The 12612-nt window shown below is 37.5% G+C and overlaps 1 protein-coding gene across 2 annotated transcripts in view; it reads left to right on the top strand.

The window, feature by feature from the left end:
- LOC114654214 (protein FAM214A) overlaps positions 1-12612 on the top strand; it is a 127484-nt gene that overhangs the window by 82299 nt on the left and 32573 nt on the right. For both annotated transcript variants that reach the window (XM_028804622.2, XM_028804623.2), the window contains 5 exons: positions 293-351; positions 1135-1234; positions 1505-1663; positions 1882-1950; positions 5070-5257. In XM_028804622.2, coding sequence (XP_028660455.1) covers positions 293-351; positions 1135-1234; positions 1505-1663; positions 1882-1950; positions 5070-5257 — 575 coding nt within the window. The remainder of the gene's footprint in view (positions 1-292; positions 352-1134; positions 1235-1504; positions 1664-1881; positions 1951-5069; positions 5258-12612) is intronic.

Raw genomic sequence — 12612 nt, 5'->3', positions numbered from 1 at the left:
CTGAATATTTCATGGAACCCAGTAGACTTGTGATAGCATGTGTAAATTAATACCCTAGATATCTTGGTAAAGAAGTAAATGAGGGTCTTTACAGATGATACAATGTTTGGAAACTGCTAAGAGATGGAGAGAAAATAAATGTAGCAGACTTGTTTTTGGCATTTTTTAAAACATTTTGTTTGTCTTTCAGTTGAAATTTGTTTTCTTGCAAAGCACCATTTCTTGAAAGATGTTATATGGTATTTTATGTTGCAGGATTCTAATCTATTTTTCCATGTTACTGTTGTCACAGAGCTCTTCGGATTGCACTAATGCCAAGAGAAGCTTAAAAAGCAGATTGCCTCCTAAAGTGTGAGTGTTAATTTTTCTTTAGGTTTTAGCTTATTATGCTTGAACAGTGATTCAGACAGTTAATTTACACAACATTAGATAAGAAAAAAGGTAGTATTCAATATTGAGCAAAAGTTTCTTTCCTTCACCCATGAAATATCAGTGCTTCCATATGATGCACATAACTCTGCAGTCACATCTCCATCTTCCAAGAGGCACTACATAGCCAGTTGCCTTGTTTTCTTTACCAAAAGTCTCCTGAGTTTCTCATCACTGATTTCAGGATGTACTTCAACATTATATCACAAAGTATTCCAACTTTAGTCTTCTGCTGTAACTAGTCTGTGAAAGAGGTGAGACATACGATATCAGTCATAGTTACTACTATGCCAGCTTTTTATATGCTATAGAATAAAGGAAATCTGATTGAAATAGGAAGCAAGTCAGCAAACTGTTGGGAGTGCCTTCTAATAGACTATAGCTTGGCATTAAGTAATCTTTGGATTTCACAGTGATGACTGAAAATGTCTTTACTAGCTTCCTGTAAATAGAAACAGGAAGCAAGCATGGAAAAATGAAAGGAAAAAAGTTTAAAAACAATACAAAAATAACTACATACAGATACAGAATTACACCAACATGGCCCACTAATTATTGCACGTCTGGAAAGCACCTGCTTACTCTGAGGTAGAAGCTTAAGTTTTTTATGTACTGTACAATAACATAGAATATCACTTTATATTTCTGTTACATTATGCTTTCAGTTTTAATTTCTTTGTGTCTTCTATAATACTGTGTTACTAGGAGACAACACCGCAGCACTCTCTATGGAGACCTTGACTGTCGTACATCCTCAGTCTGGCCGCCAGCTCCAATTAGCCGCACTCTCCTGGGGAATTTTGAGGTAATTGGAATGTGCATCTTATGAAGTCAAGCAAACAATGGAATATCACTTATGTTTTTAGTTTTTACTGGATATAAAGCCCCACCTACTTCTCTATGAGAGATTTTGTTTGGAAACTTCATAAAAACACATGTTGCATTTACAGTATCAGAACTCACTAGCACTTTTTACACATGACTTACTTTTTAACTGGCAGTTATTTCAGTTAATTTGCATACCTAAATGTATACAGTGCTGGTTTTGTAAAGAAGAGTCACTTGTTTCTTACAGGAATCCATCCTTAAAGGTTGTTTTGCCCCATCAGGCCGCATTGAGGGCTTCACAGCAGAAATAGGTGCCAGTGGTTCATATTGCCCACAACACGCTTTCCTGCCTGTGGAGGTTACTTACTATGACATCTCAGAGCACAGTGCCCCTTCCCCTTTTCTGGTGAGCCTCAGCTTAGCTATATCCTTTATAGTTTGCATGTATTCTAAAATGGCCTGAATGTCTCTGAACATCTCCTTTGTCTATCTTTGGATTCCTACTTGATTTTATTTATGTTTTTACATCCACCCACTTCTTGGTTTTCCTTTATTTCTCTGAGTATCCTTTTTCTTTGCTGTTTTCACTTCTGCCGCTTCTTACTTGTTCTCCTACTGTTTTAGGGTGTTATTCACCTGGAGTCATTGGGAAGGAAAGGATACAGTGTTCCAAGAGCTGGGACTATCCAAGTGGTCAGTAAGAAAAGTCTTTTTTCTTTTTATAACCCCTTTAACCTTTATCACTCTGTTCCATTGCCTCCTCAGATTCGGGCCTATTTATATATTGTATATAAATATCACTTACATTTGAGATTTGAATAACTTCACCCATCCACTGCAAGTGTCCTGAAATGACATCCTAAGTGAAGAATCATGTTTAAAGTGTAAAAGGTTAAACCAAAAATAACAAATACTTAAAATTTCTTGTGGTAGATATATAATGCAGAAATATGATGAAATTGTTAATGCTTGAGGACATGTCAATGATGAGCTGAGCGGAATAGTAAAATAGAATGATGCAACAGTTAATATTTTAGATGTTTGCTTGGTTTAATATAGTGTGACGGGCGGCCATGGCCTTTACGTGGCTAGTGTGCCAGCTGGATGGGAGGACCTGGGGAGGGAGCATTTACAAGACACTACCTCCCACAGGAATCTAGAGGGCAACCCTCCTGGGCAGCTGTGGCATCATGGATTCCTAAAGGGCATGCTGGGAGATGGAGTGTGGCACAGCCCTGTCTGGTTCCGTGGGAGCCGCCAGGGGGAGCTGCATAGCCCTACATGGGGCTTTCACCAAACCTGGTGGTGATTCCAGGTCTGATTAATGAGGCACCTGGAACACTCCCAGGATTTGCTTAAAAGGAACCTCCTCACTCCATTCAGGAAGCCAGAGTCAGGAGGAAGAGGGACAAAGCTTTCCAGGAAGAGAAGGATGACAAAGAGAGAAGTAGGACTGTGTACTATCTGCCTGTCTGTGTCGGGATGTGGCGGCTGTATGCTCCCCCGGTTTCCACAAAAGGCAATAGAAAATTTTCCTCTAACCCTCCTTGGTAATACAGACTAAGCATCCCTAATCTGAATTTCTAAAATGCGAAACTGAAACTGCTGCTGTTCAGTTATAACAATAATATAGGAGTCGATGAAAGGCTGAAAGAATTGGCAGCTATATTTGTGAAAATATGAAAGGAAAATATACATTCAAAGTAAGGTCACTCAAAAGGAGGTGAAAAGGACTGTAGTTAGCATAGTTGTTAACGAAGAGCCACAGGAGATGCAAATTTCTGTACTCTATAAACAACCATATCAGTAAATGTTAGTAACAACACCAGAAAAAGCTGCATAGAATCCATCTTCTGACTGCATGTCTAAATGAATAACTAAAGGAAGTTAAAATTACTGTCTAATTGAAAAGTAAACATGCCATGCCAGAATATAATTTTAACATGCAGTATAGGCTTATCTAGACTATTTGCTTTTGTTATGCCATCTAGTGATGCAAAATGACAAAATTATATTATAGGTGACAGAAGTACTTCCCAAACATGTATAATGAAAACCGTAGTGGTCCACATGTGTGTCTGTCTCATCTGTTGTTGTGTACATTATAATTTACAAATTAATCAGTAAGTTTCTCTTACTTTGTGTTAATGAGATCCTGAATGTATCAGTTATTTAAGCTTTTTATTTTCTCACAGCATCAAGTCTTTTGCTCAGTTTCTTTTACTCTCTCCCTTAAACTCTGCCAGTTTAAAGTGCACAGTCTGGAGGAATCAAGTGCAGGTGTTTCAGGAAGATGCAAATATGTAATATATGCAGCTATTCAAGGCATTTTAGACTTGGGAGTCTCCACCTGTAATAATAAAAATTAGGACATGAGTGTACATAGACTTTGCCTCCTAGGAATAAGTTACCTGAACTTATTCTATAACATCGTAAAATAGGTCATTGTGATAGAAATTGACTAGAAGAATTCATAATTGATTGCAGAATTACAGTATTTGAAGGTTCCTATAGAGTCTCTCTTTCAAAATTTGTCTCAAAAACTAATCAGCACATTGTCCTCTCATAACAGGCTTAAGTTTCGAGTTTGGTATTTTTCCTTCCAGCCGTTTTACCTCTAGACCGTCCTGAAGAAACTGTGACACACATACACACAGATAGACATGCGCCTATCATTGAGATATCAATGTTTTCGGTATCAGGGGACCCTGAACGTCGAGATCTGTTCAAAAGTGGAGATCAAAGTTTTTGACAAATCTAAAGCTTGAGGGTTGGTGGTAGGATTGGCACTCTAGCCACTGTAATAAACTTCTCACTTTTCAGGGAGGTGCTGAGGTATCACCTGTTGCATGACTGCACTCTGATCTCAGTGCGGGTGGTTTGCAGTGTGGTAGGTGTACAGCGCATGTTCCCAACCTCTCTCTCTGTCTCTAAAGCTTTTGCACCCCCCCCCCCCAGATAATTATGGTGGGGGAGGGAGCAAAGCAAAAAATAACATTATGTATTTAATATACATACTGTATTCAGTCTGTAGTAATCATATCACAACAATAAATTTCTTAAAGAAACAGCTCCACTATTTCTCAACCTGAAAAAAGTATATAATTGTGAATGATTGAATAATCATTTGTAATTCCATTTCATTATCTACTTTCATTTATTTAATGTGACACACATATATAATATGTAAGGTACATTCAGTTGAATGCTTTTTGCGCTAGTCATTTACAATATTTTTTACTGTGGCTAGACGATCATACATATGTTGATTGTTGGTGGTTTTGCATAAGAAGGTTTGCAATATTAATTAATTCAGACACAGTTGAAAAGAAAATTAGTAGTTAAAATTTTTACTCAAAGTAATTTCTTTGAAAGGATTTATTTAATTGGGGGGTTGCTAGCAGTTGCTTAGATAAATGAATACACCAGTACCTTCAAAATAGGAAATCCATACAGCAACATGCAGAGAGAAGACAATGTCCCACTTCTACAGTGTATGACTCTAGAATCATTATCCATTCATTTTTGCGCAGACTTTAACTAGTTTATCTGTTGTATGCTACTGTATGTATACTTTTGTCCTTATTTATTTGTGTGGATCTGTTTTGCTCATATAATATTATTACCAGCTGTTCTGAAGAAACATGCAAGTAAGGACTAAAATATATTGTGTACATGTGTGACAATAAACTTAAACGTGATTAAAAGCCATGTATAGCAGAGCAAACTGTCAATGTATTTCTATTCATTGTTAATATATTTGATCTCTTTTTAGACTTTAACTTTTACCTTACCCATTGTTTTCCCCATAGACCTTATTCAACCCAAATAAAACTGTAGTGAAAATGTTCTTGGTGACATACAATTTTGAAGACATGCCTGTCAACCATGTGACGTTTTTACGCCATCGTATCTTTCTGGTGCCAGTGGTAGAGGAAGAAGAAGACCACAGAGCCAATCACAGTAGGAAAAAAGTGCTCTGCTACCTAATACACCTCAGGTAATTGATCGTCTAGAAGGGATAGATGTTCAAGATGTTATTTATCATTAGTATCCACAATGCAAAATGAAAACTATGTAGTTGATATTTATTTAATGATGACTTTGGTGTTAGTGGTCAGTGCTGCTGCTTCACAACTTAAGTAGACTGGTGTTGAATCCTGAAATTGGCACATTAGGCTTGTTGGTGACTAATCTGATTTATTGTGAGTCTGGCTGTGTGCATATGTGTCCCTAATAATGAATTAGTGCCCTGTATAGGGCTGATTCCGGCTTTGTACCAGTGATATTTTCATAAAAAGAACTAGAACTAAAAATATTGTTTTTTGTTTTACAAGAATGAGAACTGAAATTAAAGCAGAGAAACTAAAACTAAATAAAAATAAAAAATTAGTGATATGTGAATAAACTAAAATGAGAACGAAAATTGAGTAAAAATGAAAAAAAAACAGCAATAGAATTTTTGTTCAATCCAGTTCAGTCATGCAGAGGGGCTTTTGTAGGTCAACCTAAGCGTTCAGTTACTTTGCGCTGTTTACTATGCGGTGATCTTGTAACTTGGGCTTACTGTAGTCACGTGGTGCAACTTCCCTAAAATACCGTTGTTTGTTTGTTGAGCACATTTGGCTCATTGGGTTGAAGCAGTAAGCACATGGGGTTGACAGTGGCGGTGTTTTGCACCGATGTTTGTGGGTAGAAAGCGAGAAAGTAAAGTGTGGAAATATTTCCATTACAGCGCAGATGATAATAAAAGCAAATATAGCGTACAAGATAAAGAAGAGAGTCCGAGTTTCAGTGCATGATCATTCTTTAATGAATTTGTGTGACATATCTAGTCTTGCTGATCGGACATAAAACCACAGTGAAAAGGCACAAGGTGAGGCAGACAGTACCATGCCGCCCTGGAATGGTAGCCCAGTACTGTGAGCCCAGTAGGCGCTTGTTGCTGCTGCTCTTCTACGCAGAGGCTCTGGGCGCCAATAAGTTAGCGTTATCAGAAAGTCAAGTGCAGTGCAGCGGTCCGTTTATTTTTATCTTTTGCTCCGACTGACTGACAAAATGGAAGATTAAGACTTTTCAAACTAAAGGAAAATAAGGAGGACTTTTACAGGACAGTGACGTAGATTTTCGTGGAGAAGGACAGGCGCATGGACTCTATTTACAAATAAAGGTAAGACCATAAACGGTTTTCAATTTTATAAAAAATGTTATCAGACCAAGAAAAAAAAACAATATTTAAAAACTAAATTTTGACCTTAAATAAAATATTTTTGTTTTTCATGTTATCCTTCTGTTGAACTCCACTCTATACTTTCATTTGTATTGAATGAGTGTGAATTGTGAAATTGCAATGGCAAATTTAGAACACATGGAGGGTGCAGAGCAAATGCGCTCTCTCTCGCCGCTATAAATGTAACATTCTTTCTTAGCCAAATATGTGCCTTACCTATGTGTTTGAGTATGTAAAGAATTCTGATGAGATATGAAACATAACCAGTAGTCAATGTGCATGCTGCCAACTGAATAGTAAATAAGCCACTCTTTTGTGTTCATATATTTGAAAATCTGTCTTTGAAGGACTTGGTGCCTCACCAGCCCCAGGCGGCACATTTTTGGGGGTGGCATTATTGGCCAAAAGGCTCAGTATAATTCGTGTGTAAGCAGCAGGGTTTGGAAAAATATTACTCATGAATGAATAAAGTAAAATTCTCTGATTTTTATCTACAAATGCTTGAAAAATAATTTTCAGACTCATACAGACACAGCAGTTGAAATTTATGAGGCAATAACAAAAATAAACATAAACATTACATCAATAATAATTTCTAGGAAGATAAACAACAAATTTACATTTTATAATTACATTTTGTTATCAGTTTGAATGCGTTCTTGCTCTGCGCAGAAAACATCCTCACCTATCACTTGTACACTACACTGGTTCTGGTTTTCGCAGTGTAGTTATATTAAACTAATAATCAGAACACGGTTTATCAATGTGTTCGTACTATATTCTTGTCTAGTTGATTCTTATAAATATCTGAAAAATTATTGCTGTTTCTCTATATATGAATACATCTATGCAAAATTTATCTTAATTTTTCTCTATACGTCATTTTAATTTTCTATTTAAATAGGTTAACATATTCAGATATGTTAAAGGGCAGCAAATTGAAGCACCGCCCCGTGCCGAACACCATGAACTCTAGCTACGCCACTGGGCTGGTGCCATTGGCTGAGGACCTTGTCTGTGTACCTGCATCACAGGCGCTCGTCAAGCGAATATTTTCACTGTGTGGCTATCTGTGCAATGGATGTCATTGCAGCATGAACAAATCTCTTGAAATGTGTGCTTGTTTAAAACTTAACAGCAACATGTTTGCACAGACTGGTTTCTTGGGTTGAAACATTTGATCTTGCTGACTACACTCATTAGGCCACTTAATCTGTTTGATCATTGATATTTAAGCTGTGTTTAACGGCATTAGATGGATAGATAGATAGATACTTTATTAATCCCAAGGGGAAATTCACATACTCCAGCAGCAGCATACTGATAAAGAAAATATTAAACAGTGATAACAATGCAGGTATACAGACAAACAAAAACTTTGAATAATGTTAACGTTTACAATCCCGCCCCCCCGAAGAGTCGCATAGTGTGGGGAAGGAACGATCTCCTCAGTCTGTCAGTGGAGCAGGAAAGTGACAGCAGTCTGTCGCTGAAACTGCTCCTATGTCTGCAGATGATACTGTTTAGTGGATGCAGTGGATTCACTATGATTGACAGGAGCCTGCTCAGTGCCCGTCGCTGTGCCACAGATGTCAAACTGTCCAGCTCCATGCCTACAATAGAGCCTGCCTTCCTCACCAGTTTGTCCAGGCGTGAGGCGTCCCTCTTCTTAATGCTGCCTGCCCAGCACACTACTGCATAGAAGAGGGCGCTCACCACAACCGTCTGATAGAACATCTGTAGCATCTTATTGCAGATGTTGAAGGACGCCAGCCTTCTAAGGAAGTATAGTCGGCTGAACTTATTAAATTAAAAACTGTGAGTGTATTTTGTTGACTGAAACATAACTTGCATTGAAATATGTGGATGCCAGTATTTGTAGTCTTGCAACAGAAAAAAAAATACTAAAATTGCTAACTAAAACTAAAATATTATGTAAAAAAGCCAGAACTAAATAAAATTGTTGACTCCACTGAAAACTAAACCGAAATAAAAATAAAAATTAATTTTATAAAATAAAATAAAAACTAAAACAATTAATATCAGAACTGAAATATCACTGCTTTGTACCCAATAAACTCTTGTCCCTCTGCAATCCTGAACAAGATTCATGAGTTTAAAAATGAGTTCGTATATACAGTAATCCCTCCTCCATCGCGGGGGTTTTTATATTGTCATGCTTGGGTCACAGATTTGCGCAGAAACACAGGAGGTTGTAGAGAGACAGGAACGTTATTCAAACACTGCAAACAAACATTTGTCTCTTTTTCAAAAGTTTAAACTGTGCTCCATGACAAGACAGAGATGACAGTTCTGTCTCACAATTAAAAGAATGCAAACATATCTTCCTCTTCAAAGGAGTGCAAGTCAGGAGCACAGACTGTCAGAGAGATAGAGAAAAGCAAACAAATCAATAGGGCTGTTTGGCTTTTAAATATGCGAAGCACCGCCGGTACAAAGTTGTTGAAGGCGGCAGCTCACACCCCCTTCGTCAGGAGCAGGGAGAGAGAGAGAGAGAGAGAGAGAGAGAGAGAGAGAGAGAGACAGAGAAAAACAAACAGTGAAAAATCAATACGTGCCCTTTGAGCTTTTAAGTATGCGAAGCACCGTGCAGCATGTCGCTTCACGAAGCAGCTGCACACAGAAGGTAGCAACGTGAAGATAATCTTTCAGCATTTTTAGACGAGGCGTCCGTATCGTCTAGGTGTGCGAACAGCCCCCCTGCTCACACCCCCTACGTCAGGATCAGAGAAAGTCACGCAAGAGAGAGAGAGAAAAGTAAGTTGGGTAGCTTCTCGGGCATCTGCCAATAGCGTCCCTTGTATGAAATCAACTGGGTAAACCAACTGAGGAAGCATGTACCAGAAATTAAAAGACCCATTGTCCTCAGAAATCCGCAAACCAGCAAAAAATCCGCGATATATATTTAAATATGCTTACATATAAAATCCGCAATAGAGTGAAGCCGCGAAAGGCGAAGCGCGATATAGCGAGGGATCACTGTAGATGAAATTTGACCAAGAAATTATTTAAAAGAATATAAAAATAAGGAGCATATGCTTTTACAAAGCATCTTACACAGTACTGCCAACATTACATTGAAATGTCTTTTATATTTGACATTGTTATTTAAAATGTAATTCTCACTGAAATTCATTTTTTAATTTTCCTTTTGTTATTTTGTGAATAATTTTTTATGCTGCATGGCATAGCTAATAGGAAGTTAAGTAAAAGAAGTATTTGTAAAATACATTCCCATTAGGAAAATGCTAAGCTGCATAGTTTCTCCTGTGATTCAGAGTAAAATATCTAAAATAAAAAATTGCCCAGGAACAATATCAAAGCTAATGTCCTCCTAAATTAAACTATTGTCAGCATAATAGATATGTTTCACTTGCATTATTCTAAAAAACAAGTGGTGTAGTAACTATAAGGTGTTTACAATAGCAGTTTAGAAATATGAGTGCTGTTTTTTCTATATTCCAATTAATGAGCGCCTATAATTTTAAAATAGTGGTAATTTTTTTACTGACAGACATTACTTATTAAACTTTAAAAAATGAAGAGATTACATTGGTCAGTAGGGGAGATAAATACAAGAACATAGGTTCTGAGCAACATTGCATTTGAGATGCATTGAGGATGGTGGCAATTTAGATCTTCATCACATCTAGTCTTAAATTGCACATCTTTGAAGACAATGATATTAATTGTAATAAGTAAAGAAAACTTGTGACAACTTCATGAAGGTTTGGGGAGTAGTCCTGTATAATGTCCAGCCCAAGGACACCATATTAGACATGGGATCAAAACAAAATCGTTTGACAAAACAACAGAGGTTGAAACAGGGCTATTTATACAAAAGAAAATCAAGAAATTAAATCAAAATATGGGGATGGAAGTGACGTCATCGGCTTGTTGACACTGGACGTGATGTCATCGAGTCGGCATCGGACTCGGGAAGCAGTGAGATATTGCTTTCCTTCGTTGGTTCTGTTGGTAGAGAGAGAGAGAGATATGTTAGTGCCACCCCTTCATCCCTTGTGGTTTCACTCACCTCAGAGCTTGTTGGCTGTCTCCTAAACACACGTGTGTGACATAATCTATATATTAGTTAATGCACCCAGTAATGTATCTAATATGGTTGTAGGAAATAGAAGTGTTCCTGTAGCACCCCTTTTTTTATCATTTGTGCTGATTTTAAGGAGGCATGCAATCTGCTTGCCACGCTTAGATTTTACCTCTATATATGTAAACTCTACAGGTCAAGATTAAAGTAAAGTATTTTGTTTGACTAGCAGCAAGACAAGAGTACATATTATTCTATAAAGTAAATCTTGGCTGTGATATTTTGGTTTCCTTTTAATGTAGTTATTGTTAACTCTGTCAGGGAAATCTCAGTTTTAAACTTTTTTGAAATTAATCCTTGTTGCTAATTGAATATAATGCATCATATAAGTAGGCTGCTTTTATTATCTTTTTGCCTGCTTTTTTATATTTATAAATGTGTATTTCTGTTCAAAAATGCTTTGTTTTGCTGATTATTTTATTGCATATTTATTACAGTATTTTTCAAATTATGTGTTGTTTAACACTAGAATTACCAGAGCCTACGAAAAAACTTGTAGATCCGGCCCACCTTAAATCTGTTCGCACCTCTCCCTCAGCGTCTTTTGTCCTGTAAATGTGCCGGTTAAGACAAGCAGCAAGCAGGCTACTATCCATCCCCCCACCGACTTAGAACGAGCACAAACTTCTCCCAGCTCATGCCTTGATTGATTATCTGGGAGTGAAGTGCTGGAGTTTTAGAGTGGAATAGATCCTTTTTTTGAAACACATTCATTTCATGTGTGTTGCGTTTCTACAATAATCTGTGTAAACACATTGTTTAAACAGATACGTTTTTCATAATTTAGTAGTAAATGACAAAATGTTATCATAAACTATATAATGTGTGAAGCCTGAAGTCCAAAGATCAAATAAACACTTTCACAAAAGGTATGCATTTGCTGCGACCGCTTTGGTGGCGCAATGGTATCAACTGTTGACTGATAATCAAAACTTCATGGGTTTGAGACCGGACGAGTCCGTTTTGAGAAGTGAGCTGCTGTAATAGCCGGTGTAAATTTATGAAACTGGTAAAGCTTAGCTTTGTTTTGTTTTTTTATTCAGTTTTATTCTCTCAGTCGCGTTCATGATTCTACCCCCCAAAATCCCGATCTGGCTCTTATATATAATGTACAGCAACAGCAGCTTCCACCTGCAGCTATAGACTCTTCATTACACAAGCGACTCTCCACGCTAGTGTTTAGATCTGGACGGTGCATGTGCCCAAAATGAAGTCTGACTGCATTTTCGTACCGTTGCTTGCGAACTGAAGTGTCAGCGTGTCAGCACTAAATCCAAATAAATAACATTCGATCTGGCTTTTATGCAAGTAACATATAAATGTTAATGTTTTGGGCACAAGCAGGAGAAGAAGAGGACAGAATAGTACAAGTGCACTTTTATTCGACTATAACGAAGAAAAAAGAAAGCAAGTTACAGTAGGCGGTTGATACGACAGCTTGTGTGGTTTAATGCTAAGAACTGCTGAGTACATGTGCATTCATCACTGCTAGGTCAAGGATGTTGTAAAAAACAGCAACCGGCCACCTGCGTGTTCCTGTTCACACTAAATAAGCACGTGCCTTCTGGTCCATGATGTCAACGCCACACTGGGGAAAAAAGAAAGACAAATATATGTGACATTTTGAAGAAATCATTTTATGACCAGAATAGTACCAGAAAACATTGCCACACTAATATTATTAGTAATGGTGCGAGAATGCAGTCAGACTTCTTTTTTGGGCACATACACCGTCCAGATCTAAACACTAGTGTGGAGAGTCGCTTGCGTACTGAAGAGTTTATAGCTGCAGGTGGAAGCTGCTGTCACTGTACTTTTTATATAAGAGCCAGATCGGGGGGGGCGGGGTTTGGGGGGTGGAATCGTGAATGCGACTGAGAGAATAAAACTGAATTAAAAAAAAAAAAAAAAAAAAAAAAAACTAAGCTTTACAAGTTTCATAAATTTACACCGGCTGTTACAGCAGCTCACTTCTCAAAACGTACTCGTCCAGTCT

This window comes from Erpetoichthys calabaricus, chromosome 7, assembly GCF_900747795.2.
Source record: "Erpetoichthys calabaricus chromosome 7, fErpCal1.3, whole genome shotgun sequence".
Taxonomy (NCBI): Eukaryota; Metazoa; Chordata; class Cladistia; order Polypteriformes; family Polypteridae; genus Erpetoichthys; species Erpetoichthys calabaricus.
Note: the sequence above shows the minus strand (reverse complement) of the source record. Positions and strands in the feature narration are given on the sequence as shown.